General features: G+C 35.2%; 3 protein-coding genes across 3 annotated transcripts; all 3 read right to left on the minus strand.

Moving 5' to 3' along the window:
- Positions 1 to 84: 84 nt before the first annotated feature.
- Positions 85 to 1,962, minus strand: LOC139876590 (uncharacterized). Its single transcript, XM_071863929.1, has 2 exons — positions 1,538 to 1,962; positions 85 to 485 (listed from the first exon to the last, which is right to left on the minus strand). The coding sequence occupies exons 1-2, from the start codon at positions 1,871 to 1,873 to the stop codon at positions 324 to 326; spliced, it is 498 nt and encodes a 165-aa protein (XP_071720030.1). The 5' UTR covers positions 1,874 to 1,962; the 3' UTR covers positions 85 to 323.
- Positions 1,963 to 5,806: 3,844 nt separating this feature from the next.
- Positions 5,807 to 7,031, minus strand: LOC139876588 (transcription factor BOA-like). Its single transcript, XM_071863928.1, has one exon. The coding sequence runs from the start codon at positions 6,778 to 6,780 to the stop codon at positions 5,962 to 5,964; it is 819 nt and encodes a 272-aa protein (XP_071720029.1). The 5' UTR covers positions 6,781 to 7,031; the 3' UTR covers positions 5,807 to 5,961.
- A 12,530-nt stretch (positions 7,032 to 19,561) lies between these two features.
- On the minus strand, positions 19,562 to 23,832 carry LOC139876499 (protein TOC75-3, chloroplastic-like). Its single transcript, XM_071863825.1, has 7 exons — positions 22,623 to 23,832; positions 22,184 to 22,405; positions 21,984 to 22,091; positions 21,629 to 21,820; positions 21,292 to 21,540; positions 20,948 to 21,202; positions 19,562 to 19,974 (listed from the first exon to the last, which is right to left on the minus strand). Exons 1-7 carry the CDS (start codon positions 23,790 to 23,792, stop codon positions 19,735 to 19,737), a joined length of 2,436 nt encoding a protein of 811 aa, XP_071719926.1. The 5' UTR covers positions 23,793 to 23,832; the 3' UTR covers positions 19,562 to 19,734.
- Between the last annotated feature and the right edge of the window lie 300 nt (positions 23,833 to 24,132).

Here is a 24,132-nt window from a genome sequence, read left to right on the forward strand (position 1 = left end):
GTTATATTGGATTCTTGCATTGTGTTCTCATAATGAACTTTGCCGGTTCTTATATGAGAGTATGAGACATAGTTGTCATTATTCACAAAATCGTGATCTTTTCTGGCCCGTTTACTTGCAAAAAAACACACAAAGACAATATTTTTTAGCTCGTTCACGCCTCAAAACAATTTGGGGACGTATCGCATGACCAAAACTTACAAAAAAGTGTTACAGATGTTGATGTGAAAAAATACATTTCAATTTCAATGTTCTAACATTTAAATATGCAAATTAAGGTCCACACGAATTGTGATTTATAAGCCGGATATTTCTAAATTCTGTTAATCATCTTCATTGTTGACCTTCTGTCCAAACCCTTTGGGGCCGACTCTGGGTCGTGATCTCTTTTTCTTGCCGCCTTTCTTTTCTTTCTCGGCTTCTTCTTTCTCAAATTTATCTCTCTCCCTTTTCTGCAAGTAATCTGTTACAGCTATGTATATTACCTGGATAACACATACAAACCCTCATTCAAACTATGTACGAAGTATAATATATGGTGCGACTTCAAAAGTCAATTTTCCACTTTTTAGAGACTTAAATTGCGATAAAAGTTTGATGTAGTTATTAAAGATTATAAAACAAATCAAGCTATAATAGTATAAATAAATGGTCAGTGATCCTTATTCCTTAAGCCACTAATTTTGGTTCATACATTACCAAACATGCATTGTGATATTGTACAATACACCTTAAAGCATATTCAGTAGTGTATGGATAAAACCTGTAAAGATATCGCCATAAATAAAGTGAACAGTTTGACTTTATGTCAACATTTTTTTTGTAAACTCCAAGTCTCCAAATCATACTCCATTGTTCTTATCATCTATCTAAACTTTAAGAATGGGCCAATAGCCTAGTGGTGAATGACTCACTCTCCCTTAGGGGAGGTGAGGTTTCGATTCCCACTAGGTGAGGATTTTCCAAATAATTGGATCAAAAACCATTCTTACCGGGCTCAAATGATCCCTTGGTCCCACGCATGCGAAGATTGCAACAATAACAATGCAGGTTGGATTCTCGGGCCTGGCATGCTGTGGGGAAATGAGTGATGGTGTTTCGCCAGGCTCCAGTGGGCTACCGGGGACTGCTGGATGGGTTGACAAAGTCAACACAGGGCTAACATGTCCCTGCCGATACACATGTTTCGCAACAAAAATCTATCTAAACTTTTCTGTTGGAACACAGATTCTCAATAATGAGAAGAAATGAAAATGATATCAACTTTAATAAACTTAATTGGAACTGTTCGCCAGTTCATAACAATGTGTACCGAAGTAACAATTTTTATTTTGTTAGTAATCTTTAATCCAGAATGACATAATTTACAAATCTTGAACTGGTCAATTTGACCTAAAAGTCAAAACAACCTTTTTTCTTAGCCAAAATGTCCAGCATTGCAAATCAAAATCAACCCACTAGATTTCAAGTGTAAACCAACACATTAACACTTTAAAGTTCAAAACTTGCAATAAAAAATAGAGTAACAGTACCTTACCCCAATAGTAAGAACTGATAAGCCAACAAAGGCAATTGAAAGAAGAACTGAAATCAGAACAGAAACCCCATCACCATTATCGGCGGCAACAAGTTGACCAGAATTTTCAGCTGGGGTTGCTTTTGAAAGCAGAAAAATACCATCTTGGGTAGCCGAGATTGGGCGGTTTACGGTGGCGCGTCGTAGAAGTATACGGTGGTGGGTGTAACGGGTTTTTGTTGTTGTTGATGGTGATGAAATAACTGATAGTGAATATTGATGAATTGGGGATTTGATGAGAGCATGATGATGGTATTTGAAAATAGAAAGAGATGAAGTTGCAGTCGTTACCACCATTGTTTCATCTGTTTTCTGAACCGCACGAAAAAGATCATTTGTGAAAGGGGTAATGTTTGCCCATAATTGGTTGTTTGTGGGTCGGGTCGAAAGTCCATTGGGGCATTTAACTGTTACTAACTAACTAACATGGGCTGTGGGCCTAGTCTTATTTGGCCCGCTATATTTAGGACTAAATGAATAGTGCCCAAGAACGTAAGTTTGTAGTTCAAGTAGAACATAACATCTATTCAAAACAAACTATTTGACTATGTATATGTGTATAATGATCAAACCAAATTTGTTTGGTTCGAGTGCAGGTAAGTAAAAGAATAAACATAACCTTCGGAAGGGGTTCCTCCGGTTAGATGGGATATGAAGGGTGTGGTGTTGTTTGTCTTTTGCCGAGACTCCAAGGTAAGAATGAAAAGAAGATTAGAGTGTTTGCAGATTGATTAGCCTTCAAATGAGGCTTAAGGCTACTATTTATAGATAGATAGTCGGCGGTTATATGATAGTGCCCAGTGTCTTAATAACGGTCTTTAGAACCTTCTAATCATGCCTACAACCTACTTCACGTTTTTCACGTTCCTGATCTGTAGGACTTTAATCCAGCTCAGTAATAACAAGTCAACACCGCCAGCACGTTACGTTACTAGACATGTGGCGTTGACTTGAATATACTTTTACAAGCTCATCTGACAAAAGATTCCAAATAAAGTAAAGCTGGACGCCACGCGTTGCATGTGACGCAGCGTGGCGTGACGCACATCATTAAGTCCCCCAAGTTTGGTTAGGTACAATTTTTTGGAGGTTTTAAGCAAGATTTGGAGGTTTTTTGACAAAATTTAAAGATTTTGAGGCAAAATTTAGAATTTTGAGCAAAATTTGAAGGTTTTGGAGCAAAAAAAAAAAATTTCACTGGAACAAAGTCGAAAAATCCAAAATTTTTACACTAAAATTTCATAAGTGCTGTGAAGATGGGCGGGTATGTTACCACCTGAAAGTCCACCACCACTGGTTTATAAGAATTTACTCGAATTGAATTGATTCTAGGAGGACTATAATGAGGGAATGATAGATCTACGAAAGGAAAAACTTTATGGAGAATATTCGGGCTCATCAACTTCTGTTTTACTTACAAACTGATCCAGAAACGTTTAGCCAAATGACTATCTTTTGTCATCTGCTGTTATGTAACTGCTAAATCCACATCTTTTGCTATATGACTACTAATGCAGCTAAAAAAACAGTACCAATCTTCTGTAACACCGCATGTATATATATATATATATATATATATATATATATATATATATATATATATATATATATATATATATATATATATAAGGTTGGAGAATTCGGATCTCGGGGAGATCTCGTTTGGACTTTTTAGGGAGATCTCGGCATCTAGGAATAATCTCGGGGAGATCTCGGACGTTGACTTTATAGTTTTTTTTTAATAAAAATATACATAAAAACATAAATTTATGTATATTTATATACGTTTTTACGAGATTTTAGAAAAATATCCAAGAAATGAGCGAGAAAATCTTAGAAATTACGAATTTTACAAGAAAATCTTACAAATTAGCAAGAAAATCCGAGAAATCATGGCTTTCACTATGTTTGACCACGTTGACCAAGAAATCTTGGGAGATGAACATCTCGTCTCGGTTGCCTTCTAAAAACGAGATCTTGGGGGAGATCTCGGGAGATTTACAACACTGTGTGTGTGTGTGTATATATATATATATACATATATATAGTGGTAGGATCAAGAGGGAAGTAACCAATCGGGGGAAGCAAATTTTATTTTTTTTTTTCGTTTTTTGAAAAAACTTTGTTCACGAACATTATAGATTGAATGAAAATATGAACATTTAATAAAGTCACTTTGTGATAAATGTTTTTATTTTGGCGGGAAAACGCTCGAAGAAGTAATATATAACAATTATCGTGTTTTTCGAGCGTATGTTGAGGGTTTAGATATTAGGGTTTAGATATTAAGATTTAGAAATTTAGGGTTTAGGGTTTAGATTTAGGGTTTAGATTTAGAATTTAGATTGAGTTTTTAACATGAACGGTTTAGAGTTTAGGGTTTAGGGTTTATGGAATAAACTCAAAGCACCAAACCCTAAACTCTAAATCGGGCTAAATTTTACTTCACAAAACATGAAGAAAAAAAACGTTAACATTCTTCACGAACAATATTATCTTGAATGTTATTTTTGTAGATCGTTTTCCCGACAAAATAATAACATTCATCATGAAGTGTTTTTTTTAAATGTTCATATTTTCGTGTGATCTTGATGCCTAAAAAAAAAACTCCAAAAGAACGAAAAAAAAAAAAAAATTGCTTCCCCCGATTGGTTACTTCCCCATTGATATATATATATATATATATATATATATATATATATATATATATATATATATATATATATATATATATATATATATATATATATATAACATCACTACTTCGACTACCAAAATACAAGGAAAACTATAAATTCTAGTCTTTAAAGAGGTTGGACTAATACCAACTCAAATTGTTGCTTTTGACTCATTATATTCTAAAAAGTCCAAATAACATTTACATAACTGATAGTGATAGCCACCTAATAGGCTAATACACAACTATAATCGACCGTTACCTGTGAAAATAAAACCTCACTTTCACTACTTGAATCAATGGATAAACACAACACATATACACAATAGAGACCATGGATTTTGAAGGCAAAAAAAAGAAGATAAATTAAGATGAACATCTGGCTTCAGTTTCCTAACCATTAACAGAATTATTTTGTTCATTTGAAGAATACAACATACGGCTCTAGTTATTGAGTCGACAGCAAGCGTCGATTTATTGGCGACTTGACTGACTCTCAGAGCCTAAAGTATATTTAATGCAGGATTTAAAACTCATGGAAATTTGATTTTACCATTTTTATGGTGTATCAATTTTATTTTAGTCTTTTTAAAAAAAAAGTTTCCTACTTATTGGCCGGACTACTCCGAAGCAATCTCTCTATCCGTTGAATAGAGAGAGATGATTTTCTCTACTTTTGAGAGTATTTTCTTCATGGAGAAATGACTTGTCTTTATTCTAGGATAGGGGAAAGATTGTATACATGATACATCCCCATACACCACTTATGTAGTATTGGGTTTCGTCGTCATTGTTGTTGAAGAATACGACAAAAGTAAGAACCGCTCCAAATATTATATTACAAAACATTGAATAAATTACCAAAAAGCACGACAATGGTGTACGAACGAGCCATCATGTCCTGTCATTGCTCAACTCCTTATAACAAACATATAGGAGTAATACAAAGAAACAGTAAAAGCGACGATGATTTTATCACCCTGTTTCTTTTTTTCTTTTTTTTATCAGCGGTTGGGATCACCCGAGGGGACTAAACCACCCGTTGCGATCATCTCCCGTTTCGACTATGCCGATGCAGCGATAATAACCCCGCCCACATCGCTGCCCGGGAGGAAACCTTGAAACCGATCCAAGGGCACGGCCAAGTAAAACCCCCCTCCCCTTTATCACCCTGTTTCGACCATCATCATCTGCTCTGTTTTTGCATAAACTCTGCACTGATCGGTTGACCTTGTTCTAACACATCGAGAGATCATCAAAAAGTCCATTTCCATCATATAAACTATACAAATTACATCTACAGATTACATTCCACATTTTATTCAAATTGTTTGGTCTTGATAGATGCAATCTTTGTTGCATTTATGTTACCTCATCATGGTCACTTTGTAATGAAAAGTGTCAAAGTAACCTCAATTGCTCAAATACAAAACATAGTAACAAAGTCCCTTTCAAGATTTAAGGACTATTGAAGCCATATAGGGAGATACTAACACTTAAACAGTACAAATAAAGCATTTCACTTTCATGGTAAATCAACAGAGATTGGACCAATAATGTATGAACAAACAAAAGGAGAAAATTTTGCAAATAGTAACATACAGAAAAGTCATAAAGTAGCAAAACATAGGATTGATTCAATATTCATTCAAAACATATACAAAAAGGAATGAATTCGAAGTCATTCCTCAAATTTGAACCCTCATCTCTATTTATCGTTCGAAGTCATTCGATGTTGATACCTTGCCATATCATACGCAGCATACAAATTCGACTCAAATCCACGATGAGGCATCTGCATCTGCGTCTGCATTTGCATCATCTGTGGCTGATAAGGCATTTGAATCGATTCATGTGAACCAGAACCATGATTTGAACCTGAATGATTATCAGTGTTTACACCTTGCATCCTTTTTAAATACAATCTATATTTTTGCAGATGACTAGCAACATTTTCACGAGTTAATCCTTCAACATTCATTAACTGCATAATTGTTTTCGGAACCGCACTTTTAACGCCTAAATGTCCTACTACTACTATAAATCGTTTATGCAGCTGCGGTGTCCATACTAAACGCTGTCGTTTTGAAGCCCTAGATGTTGAATCATCCTCAACTAACGTACCAGAATCCATTTCCTCTATCACTCCATCACCGTTACTGTTACCGTTACCGTCAACGTCACCGTTAAAACGGACAGTTTGTGATTTTCTCGAATCCGTCAGATCGGCGAATTTATTATTAGATGATTCTAAACTATTGATCTTAGTCAACGGTTGTTGGTGAAACTCACCTCGAAGATTCGAGAACGTGTTTTGAGAAGCACGATTGACGTCAGTCATACTCCGGTGAGGTTCCGGCGTGATGCTGAACGCCGATAACATCTCCGACGAGATTAACAATTGAGATAACGGCGTTAGATCAGCGACGTTCGGTAGCCCTTGCTCCCACTCCGTTACTCTTTTGTCATCTCCGCTACTACCGCTGTCACCGGCGTCGTAGCCGGTGATTCTTACTTCCTCCGCCATAGATATAGATACAAATCATACAATAAGTCAACTGATTATAGTCTTATATTTATATAATAATAATAATTATTATTATAACGTTTTGACAGAAATAGTGAAGATATTGAGATGAAAAAATTTTGATTGAAATGAAATGAAATGAAATGTTGAATTGTTTGTCTTTTTTGGGAAGGAAAAGTGATGGAAAAGGGTACCGAATTACGAGTAGTTTTTTAGGCCAATTGATGATTTTTTTGAATACTTTCCAATAAATTATTTAAAAGTATATTATATTTATGCTACGTAGTAGTATATCTTTTAAATAAAATAAATTATGGGTTTGATTGGTTTAGGTAGGTATGGATATTGATGGCGTTTAAAACCCACCGCCCCATGGAAACTGTATGGATAGTGAGCTTTCCATGCTTTGTTATTTTGCCCCTTTTGTAGTGAGTTTTAATTGATATTGATATATTGATATTGATATTGATATGATATGATATTGATATTGATATTGATATTGATATAAGAATAAGATGATATATAAGATAATTTGAGATAGGGGTGGTCAGTATTTGGTTTGAAACCGTTTAACCCGAACACCAAACCGAAACCAAATCGGAAAAAACCAAACCGAATTTGAAAAACGGTGTTCGGATCGAGTCAAAACCGAAACCGAATTTGAATACGGTTTTCGGTTCGGTGTTCGGTTTTGAAAATTCTGAATTCGGTTTAACCGAAAACCGAATTCAAAACCGAATTCAAAATATTTATATATTTAATTTGTATATCTATGTTTTAATGTCATTATAATTTGGGATCCAATCAATAAAATAGTTTCTCATCAATATGACGATTTGGTAGCTCATATTATAATTATGTTACTCAAATTATTATGTTCTTCTTCTTAATAATAGAAGCAGTAAACGTCATAATTAAGCTGTAAATATTAATAAATCATCGAATTCTTGATAATTTAATAGTATGTCATTGTTTTAGGTTGTAAATAACTAAGACATTAGTAATGCCAAAATTAAACTATCATCGTTCTCATATTTTTCATAATATTTGGTTTTAACCGAAAACCGAACCGAATCCGAATTCGAATTCGGTTTTCGGTTCGGTTTTGCCCAAAAAAAATTCAAAACCGAATACACCGAACCGAATACACCGAACCGAATACACCGAACAAACCGAAAACCGAACCGATGAACACCCCTAATTTGAGACTTCATTCATTTAAATTCCTTATGATTATATAATTGTAGTTTTTTTGACAAAAAATTGTAACTGTATGAAATATTGATTGGTTTAGGATTGAATTTTGGTTTAACTTTTAATTGATACATAAGAGATAAGATAATTTGGTTTGGGACTTCATTCAATCATATAGTTTTAGGGTGCGTTTGTTTACCTCTTAATGGAATGGTTCAGCACTTAATGCTGAACCATTCATGTAACAACCCTCACTTTTCGACTTCTAAATTTACTGAATTAACCCTAGGGTTATCTGCCTGACTATATGTATTAAGGGTTGTTATATACAATTAAATATTGACCGAATAGTAATTTTTAGTCAACAATGTACGCTTAAATAAATAATATATTATTAATTTATATAATTTGACATAATTTAACTAAGTATATAAACTTTGTATCACTTTTATTATTTAGTTAATGTATTATATATTTAACTATATAATAAATCCAATTATATATAAATGTAATAATATTTACAAACTTACTAAAACTATAGTTTAATAATTAAAATCATAATTATTATTAAAAATACAAAATACCGAATTATTTATTATTTTTATGCAAAATTTGTATGTATTAATTAAATAAAAAAAATATTGACAAATATTCTTGGAAAAGCACTAAATTAATTTGTTTATTTATATAAAAAAATCCTTAAAAAATGAATTTAAAAAAAATAATAATAAATAAAATACTTTTTAATTAAAAATTATAATGGAAAAACTACTTTTATTATTTTATTTTGTGCATTATCTCATGACCTAACATTTAATACTTTTGAATTTTAAAATCCCATTAAAAATTAAAATATTTCTTTTTCTTTTAATTATTTTATTCTTTTTATCTTTTTACTTAATTTTTTCAAGTATAAATACCCCTCATTTCTCATTCAAACTCATACCAAAATTTCTCTCATTCTCACTTTGAAAAATTACTACTAGTAAGTATTCTTTTCTTACTTTTTACTTTTTACTTTTTACTTTTTACTTCAGTTTATTATTATTTTTTACCAAAACATGTAAATAATGTTATAAATTATATGCAATTAAAAATAAAATAAATAACATGTTATAATTAGTAATATATGTTACTAAAAATTATAAAAGTATTTTTATGAATTAATATATAGGAATTATAATTAAAATCGAATTAATGAATATATATGTATATACGCACCTAACGTGAAGGTTATAATTAAAGATAGCGTACAAAGACTACAAACATCACCGCTACTTGTGGCCTAGGGTGATCCTTGTTACCATTATGGGACGCTTGTGGATCTCGAATGCCAAGACTTAGATTCTGGTCAAGAGATCCTGGGCCACTCGGTAACAATAGATCATTCGAGTAACTTGCATGTTAGCAACGAAGTTTGGGCGAGATTGTACAACATCTTTGTTAAGAATTATAACCCGAACATTCTTAAACTAGAAGCTTACTATAAGTGAAAGCTTTCCATAAATAGTAAGTTTCCAAAAATAGAAACTTTTGAGAAATAGGAAATTTTCTCGAAAACTGTCACTGTCAATATAGTTGCTATATTAATAAACATACTTTATGTCAGTTAGACATTAACTAATCGAACGTTATACCTCTAGGTTGATATCCAGATCACTTACTTGCTTTACTTTCCTTCTTGCGTGGAATACTTCAACTGCTATTTAAGGTGAATTCATAGCCCCTCTTTATTGCTAGCAAACTTACTTACTTTACTTGGGGTGAGACACATGCTGTTTTTACTTTTTACAATTTAGACACAAGTACCAAACTGTTAAACTATGCTATACCCGGCTATGTCCGACTAAGTCCCTACAGTGATATTTTTAATTGCTGCTGCATGCTTAATTATTGGGGGTAGGCCTATCGGGAGTAACGTCCCCGATACATTTGACTAAGTCTTTGTATTACTTGATAATGAAATTAAACCGACAAGGACAGACACAACTTGTCATGGGGCAAACTTGAACGTTTAGTCTAAATATCACGCTTTGGCATAACTTTTTGATCCTGCGGGAGATCAACTTTACAAACTAAATCTTGTGGTCTAAAATAACGGTCAAACTTTTTTTAAACCTATGAACTTCACTCAACCTTTTGGTTGACACTTTAGCATGTTTTGTCTCAGGTGCTGTTTGATTCAAGCTTACTTATCTACTGCTTATGTGATGCTACTTGGACATAGGATCAAGAGATTATCTCATTTATTACTATTGCATTTAAACATTTACTTTACTCCTTTGTAACGACATTTCATTTTTCGTTGCGTACTCCATAAAGTTTAACTTTCTCATTTAGTATTGTTCTCGTTATTATAATATGTTGGTATATTTTGATATTAAGTCACATTTCTCCCAGGCCCTAACTGGGGTGTGATAGATTGGTATCATAGCTGGTTTAACTGCGTCCAAAGCAACGACCGGTTAACGTTCCCAACATTCTGGTTCGGTTAACGGCAATGACTTTGGGTGAGTTAGTCATAGAGGGGGTTCTCACAGTGTTACCTGTGACGACGCATTGGCTCTTACTCCTTGCGATCCTTTTATGGTTGGCCAAATAACAGCGGTGACGTGGGCTGTAAAATCAGAGTCTGAGGTACGCTCAGTGGTCACCCTATTCGTAGGAACGGCACTGTTTGGGAATAAATCCCCAATCTGTTGTCACAGATTGATATCAGAGCATAACCAGGCTGTTATAGAGAACTAGGATTGCATTTTTGTGTGTGCCTTATGTGTTAGCTAGGGTGCCTTAGCAATCTAGAAAACTATAACCTTTCCTGCCTTAGACTTAAAGCACTTAGGATTACCTTATAATCTTAACAACCTTGCTTTGATAATCTTGGCTTAAAATGCTAATCAAAGTCTCTTTCCTAATGTTAGAATGTCTAATTTTCATCAAACGAACAAAATGACTCTTTTCAAGCCGACCGAAGAAGATACTAAAGGGTCTTCCACTGAAAGACCAGCCCAAAAGTCCACCTTATGGCTTTGGTGGTCCTCGTTCACCAAACTATAGTCCGGATACTTTACCTACTTCTCCCGTTCACTACCCGACCCAGAAAACTGAAGACAAGGGGAAACGTCCTGAGGAAACTGGTCCGTCAAGGAAAAGAGTCCGATCTCCTTCTTATGATGATGCTGCTAAGTATGACATCATGAGCCTGCGAAAAGATACTGAGAGAAACTTGGAAGGTTTGCTTTGCCACGTGGCGAGAATGGAGGTTCGTATGGATGAGAAGGAACGCGAAATTAAGAAACTCTTGGTGGTAAACGCGGAGTTAAAGAAAGAGATACTGGTGCCAACAGAAGTTACGTGTCTAGTGAATTTTGCACTTTATTCACTGAAAAACCTCAACCCTTAGAAACTAAACGATTAGTAGAAGTAGCCAATGGAAAGATCATGAAAGTCGATAAGATCTATAAAAACTACAACCTAATCTTAGCCAATAAAGAATTTAAGATAGACCTTTTGCCGGTCGAACTTGGAAGTTTTGACGTCGTAGTTGGAATGGATTGGTTACGTCCATTGAGAGCTGCCATCATGTGTTACGATAAAACTGTTCATGTTCCATTGGGAAATGGAGAGACTCTTATCATCCAAGGTGAAAAGAGTGGTTCCAATCTCAACATTATCTCATGTATTAAAACTCGCAAACACCTTATGAAAGGTTATCCAGCTATTCTAGCCCACGTTAAGATGATCGAATCGAAAGAGAAGTGTATTGAAGATGTACCAGTGGTTAAAGACTTTCCCGATGTGTTTCCCGAAGATCTTCCTAGTCTTCCACCTCCTCGACAAGTTAAATTTCAAATTGATTTAGCTCCCGGTGCTGCTCCTATTGCTAAAGCACCATACCGTTTAGCACCTTCCGAAATGAAGGAACTTTCCAACCAGCTCCAAGAACTATTGGATAAAGGTTTCATTCGTCCAAGCTCGTCCCCATGTGGAGCTCCTATTCTATTTGTTAAAAAGAAGGATGGTACGTTAAGGATGTGCATTGATTACCGCGAACTTAACAAGCTTACTATCAAGAACCGTTATCCGTTGCCACGTATTGATGATCTATTCGACCAACTTCAAGGGTCAAGTGTTTATTCAAAGATTGATTTGAGGTCCGGATATCACCAACTTAGAGTCAAGGAATCCAATATTCCTAAGACTGATTTTCGCACTCGTTATGGGCACTATAAATTCTGTGTCATGCCTTTTGGTTTGACCAATGCTCCTACTGTATTCATGGATCTTATGAACCGTGTTTTCAAACCCTATCTCGATAAATTCGTCATTGTATTCATTGATGACATCTTGATCTATTCCAAGAGTGAGAAAGAACATGAGCAATATTTGCGTATGATTCTTGAACTCTTACGAAAGGAACAACTTTATGCTAAATTCTCTAAGTGCGAGTTTTGGCTCAAAACCGTACAATTCCTTGGACATGTTGTTGATAGAAGAGGAATACATGTTGATCCTGCTAAAATCACTGCTATTCAGAACTGGGAGATACCAAAGACTGCGAAGCATATTCGCCAATTTTTGGGACTTGCCGGTTACTATCGGAGATTTATAAAGGATTTTTCACTTCTTGCTAAACCTCTTACGAAGCTAACTCAAAAAGGAAAAAAATTTGAGTGGTCCGAAGAACAGGAATCTGCTTTCAAGATTCTGAAGGAGAAATTGACCACAGCCCCGATTCTATCTTTACCTGAAGGTACTGACGATTTTGTTGTTTACTGCGATGCCTCAAAGCAAGGCTTTGATTGCGTTTTAATGCAACGTGAAAAGGTTATTGCCTACGCATCTAGACAGTTGAAGAAACACGAGGAGAACTATACCACACATGACCTTGAGTTAGGTGCCGTGGTATTTGCATTAAAGATATGGATACATTATCTATATGGTACCCAGTTTACGGTGCACACTGACCATAAAAGTCTTCGACACATCTTTAATCAAAAACAGCTGAATATGAGGCAAAGCCGATGGCTCGAGTTATTGAACGATTATCACTGTGAACTGAAATATCATCCGGGCAAGGCGAATGTAGTTGTCGATGCCCTTAGTCGAAAAGACGATGTTAAACATGTTCGTGCTCTGAATCTAAAAATCAAATCGAATCTTATCTCACGAATCTGTGAAGCTCAATTAGAAGCTATTAAACCAACAATTATCGAAGGTGAAGGACCTATTGGTTTTGAAAACCAACTCCAAGTGAAAGCTAATGGTACACGGTACTTTGGCAACAGAATTTGGGTTCCTCGCTTCGGTAATCTCCGTGAACTAGTCTTGGATGAAGCGCATAAGACTAGGTATTCTATTCATCCGGGTTCCAGTAAGATGTACCACGATGTGAAGAAATTCTACTGGTGGCCTAACATGAAAATCGACATTGCTACTTATGTTAGTAAGTGTCTCACTTGTTTAAAAGTCAAGGCTGAACATCAAAAGCCTTCTGGTCTGTTGACACAACCCGATATTCCGCAGTGGAAGTGGGAATGTATCGCTATGGACTTTATTACTAAATTGCCAAAGACTTCTAGTGAAAATGATACTATATGGGTCATAGTAGATCGTCTTACTAAATTTGCTCATTTCTTACCGATCAAGGAGACCGACAAGATGGAGAGATTGTCACAACTGTATATCAAAGAAATTGTCTCTCGTCATGGTGTTCCTATATCAATCATATCCGATCGTGACAGTAGATTCACTTCCAGATTCTGGAAATCCTTACAAACTGCTCTTGGAACTCAACTAGACATGAGTACTGCTTATCATCCGCAAACCGATGGTCAAGGTGAACGAACAATTCAAACATTGGAAGATATGCTTCGCGCTTGTGTTATCGACTTCGGCAAAGGCTGAGATAGACATCTGCCTTTGGTTGAATTTTCTTATAACAACAGTTATCACTCTAGCATTAAAGCTGCACCTTTTGAAGCTCTATATGGACGGAAGTGTAGATCCCCTCTGTGTTGGGATGAACTTGAGGACAAACATTTAACTGGTCCTGAAATTATTCACGAAACTACCGAAAAGATCGTTCAAATCAAGTAACATTTAGAAACTGCCCGTAGCCGACAGAAGAGTTATGCCGATAAGAAATGAAAGGACATCGAATACCAAGTTGGAGATAAAGTCATGTTGAAAGTATCCCCTTGGAAAGGTGTTGTCCGTTTCGGTAAATGAAGTAAACTCAGTCCACGATATGTTGGACCTTTCACAATCACTGAAAGAATTGGTCCCGTGGCATATCGATTAGAACTACCAACCGAACTCAGTCAAGTACATGATGTGTTTCATGTCTCAAATCTTAAACGGTGTATTGCTGATGACACTCTCGTTATTCCTTTGGATAAAATTCGCATTGATGATAAAATGCACTTCATAGAGGAACCCGTAGAAGTCATGGACCGATCTGCTAAACGCTTAAAACAAAGCACCATACCTATTGTTAAGATCCGTTGGAATTCACGACGTGGCCCCGAGTATACCTGGGAACGTGAAGACCAAATGAAACAGAAATATCCCCATCTCTTCTCAACCGCTGATGCATCCGAGAAGTCTACCTAAAACTTCGGGACGAAGTTTTTATTAACGGGGAGGTACTGTAACAACCCTCACTTTTCGACATCTAAATTTACTGAATTAACCCTAGGGTTATCTGCCTGACTATATGTATTAAGGGTTGTTATATACAATTAAATATTGACCGAATAGTAATTTTTAGTCAACAATGTACGCTTAAATAAATAATATATTATTAATTTATATAATTTGACATAATTTAACTAAGTATATAAACTTTGTATCACTTTTATTATTTAGTTAATGTATTATATATTTAACTATATAATAAATCCAATTATATATAAATTTAATAATATTTACAAACTTACTAAAACTATAGTTTAATAATTAAAATCATAATTATTATTAAAAATACAAAATACCGAATTATTTATTATTTTTATGCAAAATTTGTATGTATTAATTAAATAAAAAAAATATTGACAAATATTCTTGGAAAAGCACTAAATCAATTTATTTATTTATATAAAAAAATCCTTAAAAAAAATGAATTAAAAAAAATAATAAATAAATAAAATACTTTTTAATTAAAAATTATAATGGAAAAAATACTTTTATTATTTTATTTTGTGCATTATCCCATGACCTAACATTTAATACTTTTTAATTTTAAAATCCCATTAAAAATTAAAATATTTCTTTTTCTTTTAATTATTTTATTCTTTTTATCTTTTTACCTAATTTTTTCAAGTATAAATACCCCTCATTTCTCATTCAAACTCACACCAAAATTTCTCTCATTCTCTCTTTGAAAAATTACTACTAGTAAGTATTCTTTTCTTACTTTTTACTTTTTACTTTTTACTTCAGTTTATTATTATTTTTTTACCAAAACATGTAAATAATGTTATAAATTATATGCAATTAAACATAAAATAAATAACATGTTATAATTAGTAATATATGTTACTAAAAATTATAAAAGTATTTTTATGAATTAATATATAGGAATTATAATTAAAATCAAATTAATCAATATATATGTATATACGCACCTAACGTGAAGGTTATAATTAAAGATAGCGTACAAAGACTACAAACATCACCGCTACTTGTGACCTAGGGTGATCCTTGTTACCATTATGGGACGCTTGTGGATCTCGAATGCCAAGACTCAGATTCTGGTCAAGAGATCCTGGGCCACTCGGTAACAATAGATCATTCGAGTAACTTGCATGTTAGCAACGAAGTTTGGGCGAGATTGTACAACATCTTTGTTAAGAATTATAACCCGAACATTCTTAAACTAGAAGTTTACTATAAGTGAAAGCTTTCCATAAATAGTAAGTTTCCAAAAATAGAAACTTTTGAGAAATAGGAACTTTTCTCGAAAACCGTCACTGTCAATATAGTTGCTATATTAATAAACATACTTTATGTCAGTTAGACATTAACTAATCAAACGTTATACCTCTAGGTTGATATCCAGATCACTTACTTGCTTTACTTTCCTTCTTGCGTGGAATACTTCAACTGCTATTTAAGGTGAATTCATAGCCCCTCTTTATTGCTAGCAAACTTACTTACTTTACTTGGGGTGAGACACATGCTGTTTTTACTTTTTACAATTTAGACACAAGTACTAAACTGTTAAACTATGCTATACACAGCTATGTCCGACTAAGTCCCTACAGTGATATTTTTAATTGCTGCTGCATGCTTAATTATTAGGGGTAGGCTTATCGGGAGTAACGACCCCGATACATTTGACTAAGTCTTTGTATTACTTGATAATGAAATTAAACCGACAAGGACAGACACAACTTGTCATGGGGCAAACTTGAACTTTTAGTCTAAATATCACGCTTTGGCATAACTTTTTGATCCTGCGGGAGATCAACTTTACAAACTAAATCTTGTGGTCCAAAACAACGGTCAAACTTTTGTTAAACCTATGAACTTCACTCAACCTTTTGGTTGACACTTTAGCATGTTTTGTCTCAGGTGCTGTTTGATTCAAGCTTACTTATCTACTGCTTATGTGATGCTACTTGGACATAGGATCAAGAGATTATCTTATTTATTACTATTGCATTTAAACATTTACTTTACTCATTTGTAACGACATTTCATTTTCCGCTGCGTACTCCATAAAGTTTAACTTTCTCATTTAGTATTGTTCTCGTTATTATAATATGTTGGTATATTTTGATATTAAGTCACATTTCGCCCAGGCCCTAACTGGGGGTGTGATAATTCAGTATTCAGTGCGTTTGTTTCTGACCTCTGAATGAGATATGGTGCTGAATGGTTCAGTATTCAGTGCTGAACCATTCAGAGTTAAAATACTTTATTAACCATTAAAAGACTAAATTTTATGTAATATTCTTCTTAAATCGTATCCAGAACATTTATCAAATAAGTATATTGGAGTTTTTATTAATGATAAACGATAACAAGTTTATTTAATTGATTCATATTGTTTATTCAAAATGATTATCAAACAGCTTATTGTCATTCAGAACTAAATTCATTCAGAGACTCTGAACCTTTCAGATTATGAACCATTCTGTGCTAATTCATTCAGTTTTATCAACGCACCCTTAGTGTTTTTCGAAAAAATGTAACTGTATAGAATATTGATTGGTTTAGGATTGGATTTTGGTTTAGGTATCGGTCCGTTGCACCAATATGTTATGTGGTTCATTGTATTTGTTTTGTTAGGGCCACTAGTTCAATAGGTTTGTTGTTTGTTTGATGGTTAAGCGGAGCTAGTTCAATAAGTTTGTTTGTCGTTTTGTTAGGGTCGCTAGTTCATTGGAAGTGCTCAACGGAGCTAGGTTAACTGTTAAGGATCCTGTCGGTAGGCGTTTCAATAAGCGGCCCCATTGCTACTTGTATATTTTCAGGTTGGGAAACCAAGAATACGCTTGGCCTTTTTCTTCCCGCTAGATTTCGATAGGGAAAGAGACAGGGGAGTAGAATTCCGAAGAAAGACTGTTGGCAGCAATCAATTAGATGTCAGTGTTCGATATTTGTTAAGTCTTTATGTGAAAGTGAAGAAAGTGCTGACGTAAAGTTAGAGCTGATAATCGAGTTTCTGTCATCGGACATGAGTCGTTCAATAGATTATATGTATTTGTTTCGTTAGGGCCACTAGTTCAATAGGTTTGTTGTTTGTTTGATGGTTAAGCGGAGCTAGTTCAATAAGTTTGTTTGTCGTTTTGTTAGGGTCACTAGTTCATTGGAAGTGCTCAGCGGAGCTAGGTTAACTGTTAAGGATCCTGTCGGTAGGCGTTTCAATAAGCGGCCCCATTGCTACTTGTATATTTTCAGGTTGGGAAACCAAGAATACGCTTGGCCTTTTTCTTCCCGCTAGATTTCGATAGGGAAAGAGACAGGGGAGTAGAATTCAGAAAAAAGACTGTTGGCAGCAATCAATCAAATGTCAGTGTTCGATATTTGTTAAGTCTTTATGTGAAAGTGAAGAAAGTGCTGACGTAAAGTTAGAGCTGATAATCGAGTTTCTGTCATCGGACATGAGTCGTTCAATAGATTATATGTATTTGTTTCGTTAGGGCCACTAGTTCAATAGGTTTGTTGTTTGTTTGATGGTTAAGCGGAGCTAGTTCAATAAGTTTGTTTGTCGTTTTGTTAGGGTCGCTAGTTCATTGGAAGTGCTCAGCGGAGCTAGGTTAACTGTTAAGGATCTTGTCGGTAGGCGTTTCAATAAGCGGCCCCATTGCTACTTGTATATTTTCAGGTTGGGAAACCAAGAATACGCTTGGCCTTTTTCTTCCCGCTAGATTTCGATAGGGAAAGAGACAGGGGAGTAGAATTCCGAAGAAAGACTGTTGGCAGCAATCAATCAGATGTCAGTGTTCGATATTTGTTAAGTCTTTATGTGAAAGTGAAGAAAGTGCTGACGTAAAGTTAGAGCTGATAATCGAGTTTCTGTCATCGGACATGAGTCGTTCAATAGATTATATGTATTTGTTTCGTTAGGGCCACTAGTTTAATAGGTTTGTTGTTTGTTTGATGGTTAAGCGGAGCTAGTTCAATAAGTTTGTTTGTCGTTTTGTTAGGGTCGCTAGTTCATTGGAAGTGCTCAGCGGAGCTAGGTTAACTGTTAAGGATCCTGTCGGTAGGCGTTTCAATAAGCGGCCCCATTGCTACTTGTATATTTTCAGGTTGGGAAACCAAGAATACGCTTGGCCTTTTTCTTCCCGCTAGATTTCGATAGGGAAAGAGACAGGGGAGTAGAATTCCGAAGAAAGACTGTTGGCAGCAATCAATCAGATGTCAGTGTTCGATATTTGTTAAGTCTTTATGTGAAAGTGAAGAAAGTGCTGACGTAAAGTTAGAGCTGATAATCGAGTTTCTGTCATCGGACATGAGTCGTTCAATAGATTATATGTATTTGTTTCGTTAGGGCCACTAGTTCAATAGGTTTGTTGTTTGTTTGATGGTTAAGCGGAGCTAGTTCAATAAGTTTGTTTGTCGTTTTGTTAGGGTCGCTAGTTCATTGGAAGTGCTCAGCGGAGCTAGGTTAACTGTTAAGGATCATGTCGGTAGGCGTTTCAATAAGCGGCCCCATTGCTACTTGTATATTTTCAGGTTGGGAAACCAAGAATACGCTTGGCCTTTTTCTTCCCGCTAGATTTCGATAGGGAAAGAGACAGGAGAGTAGAATTCCGAAGAAAGACTGTTGGCAGCAATCAATCAGATGTCAGTGTTCGATATTTGTTAAGTCTTTATGTGAAAGTGAAGAAAGTGCCGACGTAAAGTTAGAGCTGATAATCGAGTTTCTGTCATCGGACATGAGTCGTTTAATAGATTATATGTAATACTTTAAGTAACTAAGTATTGCATATAATCTATTGATTACTTTGTGAAAAATGAAGTGTTTGCGATGCTTTGTCGTATAAGCTAGTTAGCACATACTTCATAATTGATGACGTTAGTTACAACTGATGTCACAAGTATTCAAACGGTCTAAAACCATTTGATTATTAATAAAACATATAATCATGAAATTCAATTATTGGGAGTTCATCAATAGCAATCAATCTACACATGGCCTGATGGTTTTAAATCATAATCTCACACAAAATTCTTTTCTACCAAATTTGCAAACCCAAACTAAGAGCTAAACTCATGTTTAATTACCCACAAAAAAATTGAGTATCAAAATCTTTCTCCAAATCTGAAAAATACGGCTCCAATCCCCGAGTTGTGATCAATTGCATATTCTGCTCGTACTAAACCGAGTTTGGCACCCACACCATAAGATGACCCCTGACCCATTCGTCGATATACCTCAGTTGGATTTCCCTTTACGTCCTTCGAACTTCCCAAATCATTACCATGCTCCACAAATGCGTATACGTGCGTGTTTCTTACTGGTATACGTAATTCAGCCGCAAGCTGCAATGAATGGTATTATCAATAATCATATTTGACTTTGACCGAGTAATTGGACCTAGTAATCAGGAAACTTTTTTGGCCGAGTACTACCAAGTTCTGCAACACTGAATGATGCTTATTTATGCCCACGAGATCCAATTTTATATTTCATATAGAGAGGGTATTAAAGACATTGTGGCTCCTTTTACCCGTTTAGGTTTACAAATGAGTTGGCCAAGATTAAGATTATCTCTATTAGATCATAATGAAAAGGTTGGCTAAAAATGCATGTCAAATGGGCCGGAAAGGTCAGGACTCATGCAAAGGAGATAATTACCGAACAACACCTCCTAAATTTTTTTATCCAAAAACTATGATAATCAATAGCACAATATGACCTTTGTAATGATACTTCAGACACTATTATATTTATTTATATTTATATTATTAAATAAAACTAAAACCTAATCAACCTAAACCAAGTAACCCTGCCGACCATTTTGACACCTCTAATTCACGCAATGTTAATACCAATTAATTTTATAACCTTAACGAGGCCAAAAAGCATAGGAAACTTAGGTGTCGTTGGTTTTTTGGTCTGCAGACCTTATTATGTCTTATGTCTACGCGCTCGCACACGTTTTTACTGTAGACTGTTTGTTTTTCTGAAGACATAAGATAAAATAATATCTTATTCTGTCTGCAAGATTGCAGACTTAGAAACATGCTTCTAAGTGCTGCAGACATGATTAAGTTATTTTGCAGACATAAAACAAATAGTCTTCAGTATTCAACATACAGACCTTTAGACCACATCTTCTTTACACATCTTCTTTACAGACATGATCCGCAGATCTTCAGACAAAAACATCTTAAAAAACAAACAGCACCTTATTTTTAGGGTATGAAATATCACGGATTTGACTGACCACATACGTAGTATTAGAACTAATAAAAGCAGGCGGTTAAAGAAAAGCAATGTGTATGCACCCACCTCGAGAATATTTCTAGCAGCACCAATCTCTCCCATGTTGTAACCCCGCACGGAATAAGGCCCCCCGAGAGTAAACGCATCATAACTAGGAAGGTCTCCTACACATCCACCATAATGACCATGAAGAACAAGGACAGGTGGCGGCGGTTTGCCTGCACCTTCTTCAACTTCCTTCAGTTGTAAAAATTTAGTTAATGTCAGTTGGTGGCGGTTGAAAAATGGAAACTTGCTGCCAATACCCAAACCCTGATCAAGCTGCAATCCAAGTAACAAATATATATACATGTTAGTAACATATTTCAAGTTCCAAAAACAATTTATAAATATTAGAACATATGAAAGACCTGAAACACATTCCGCTCGCCAACAATTGCTCCATTTACAAACTTTGTGTTGTCACGTGTAATATTCGCTTGTAAAAACGCCATACGGTCAATACCCGTGCCGCTAAGTGTAGTTGGTGGGCCATCAGCACTAATACCACCGTTTGGTAATACGCGTTGACCGTTTGAAGATATATGACTACTTTCATCACGCGTTGTTATCTCTTCCATTACAACCCCATATGTAAACTTGCTTTGACGAGTGAAATTCTGGACCCAAAAAACAAATTTATCATAAGATTTAATGTAAATTTTACACATAGGTCAATGTAATAAGGGTTATATAGTAATTTACTACCTCGGTAATATTAGTTTTTACACCTGCTCGGTCAACCCATATCGGGGGAACTTCATCCACTCCGGGCCCACCAGTAAAAACTGGACTAAGCTTTCTGCTGTTGAATACACTTGTACGCAAAGTGCGGTTTCGAGATTTAGATACACCGTCTAAGTATGGATGCACGTACTCGAGCTTAAATGCAAGATCATCCTGTATTGAAAGTCAAATGGTCAAAAAATAGATAAAAGAGTGTTTTAAGTTAAGTTAGCCCAACCCATTTTGACAGTCAAAAAGCTCGCCCATTAAGCTACCTTATCAATCTAAAAGCTTTTATACAGTAACAATAATTAAAAAGTAATAAATCATTAATCACCTGAGGATTAAGGAAGTTACTCGTGGTTACAGAACCAAGAAGAGATCTATTAAGCCCCTTGATGTTTCGATGCTCGAAAGAAACAGTTCCACCAGGCTGAATCGAAGCCTAAACATTGCATAACAAAAAGATATTTAAAAATAATTGCTAAAATAAATCCAATGGTGAATATATAATCATTATAAGGGATAGATATATACCAAAGTAGGACGGCCCCCACGTCCAGGAACAATGCTCCATTCAGTACTGACTTCAGCTGATTTTTGCTCTAGCTCTTTTAACTTAATCTCAACGATAATTCCACCCTCGTTTTTCTCATCTGGACGTGGATTGACTTCAATGTTTGAAAATAACGAAAGAGAATTAATGTTACGCAATGCTTGTTTCCCAGCTTCAATGTTAAAGACATTTCCTTTTTGAAGCTGCAAATCAAATTATCACATTGCATGATTAAACAGAGGATCCATCATTAAACTATAATAAGCATCAATATAAAGTTTCAAACTTTGAAAGAATTATCAAATCTTAGTATAAGGATCTATAAGCTACATATAATTCAGGTTGAATACGATCAACATTATTAAACGTAGAACCTAAAACAATACAAACATATTAGAATCAAATTTGATGTTCAGTTACCTGTTTAGGCAATTCTCTTTTCACAACTCCAACTTGAGTATTCCCTTCACACACATTACCAATTTTATCCTGAAACTGAATCACAACACGAGTAATATCACCTTCAACAACCTCACAAACAACTTCATTCGTATTCAAATTCCCAAAATTCACAACCTGAGCACACGCATAACCTTCATCATGATACCATTTCTGAACCCTATCCCTAATATTCTGCAACATTCTAGCACTCACATTACCTTGAGCCAATATCTGCAATATCTCACCATGAACCGCACGCGGCAACATACACGGTCTAGCCCGTTCCATCCTTCTCCTATAATCGCGCTCCTGATTACGCATATAATCATGTTTTTCTTTCTCAGTCATGTTATCTTCAACATCAACTGCTTTTGATTGTTGCATTAATCCAACATTAATACACCTAAAATGATCAGCTTCTTCCCAAGTAGATTCAGTAAAAGAAACAGTCAATCCTATCGTTCCATCAGCGTTAGTTTTCGCTTCTAAATCTACTTTTTCGAACATACCACAAGTAGCTAGGGTTTCAAGCTCTTTTTGAAGCTGAGCTTTAGTATACACACCACCCGATTTAATCGAAACCATTTCGAAAAACGAATCGTCCGAACCAACAATAATCGATTTCACTTTATCGAAAAACACAAGCTCTGATACCTTATACTTTTTAAATCCACTAAGTTTATTCAATTGAACTATAATATCAGCAGGCAAGCCATGTGAATCCCATTCAGGCGACTGATTCTCATCCGCATTAGCCGCCGGAGACAACAGTCTCTTCCACCATCCTCCGCCACCTCCACCTCCGCCTCCGCCTCCAGCAGCGCCACCGCCACCGCCGCCATTACCGCCACCGAGACTAAAAAAGTTAGGATTTTTATACGCGACGTGAAACAAAACACCGGCGGCGGCAGATGTTGCGAGGTTTTTGACGGAAAATAGATTTGAAATTGGGAGATTGTTGAGAGAAAATGGATTTGATTTTAAGGTTTTAGATTTGGAGGGGTTTTGAGATGAAAGTTGTTCGCATCTGATTGTATTGGTAGTGGTAACAGAAGCGGATGACGGCGGAGTAGATAGGATTGACCGGTGACGTGATTGTTGTTTAGGGAGAGTAAGAAATAGGCCGGAGCCGGCGGAGATGGACGCCATAGGAGATAAGAGGGGGAGAGAGAGAGATTGAGAATTGAGGTTTACGAGCGAGTAGGTCAGTTATTACAAAGAATTTGAATCGGCGAGATTTACAACTTTGTTTTAATTATAAATAAATAAATAAATAAATAAATAAAAAGTTAAAGTTTTATCATTACAAAATTTGATAAATCTAGTCCTAAAAAAAAAAAAAAAAGTCAAACGCATGTACCTTTTTTTAACTTTTTAGTTTTACTCATTATTTTTACTCATCTTTTTGTCTTTACATATATAAAATAGAAACATAAAAAAAATTTATTATATCATTCTTTTTTATTTATAAAAGTGAACAATTAATTTT

This window comes from Rutidosis leptorrhynchoides, chromosome 11, assembly GCF_046630445.1.
Source record: "Rutidosis leptorrhynchoides isolate AG116_Rl617_1_P2 chromosome 11, CSIRO_AGI_Rlap_v1, whole genome shotgun sequence".
NCBI classification, from domain to species: Eukaryota; Viridiplantae; Streptophyta; class Magnoliopsida; order Asterales; family Asteraceae; genus Rutidosis; species Rutidosis leptorrhynchoides.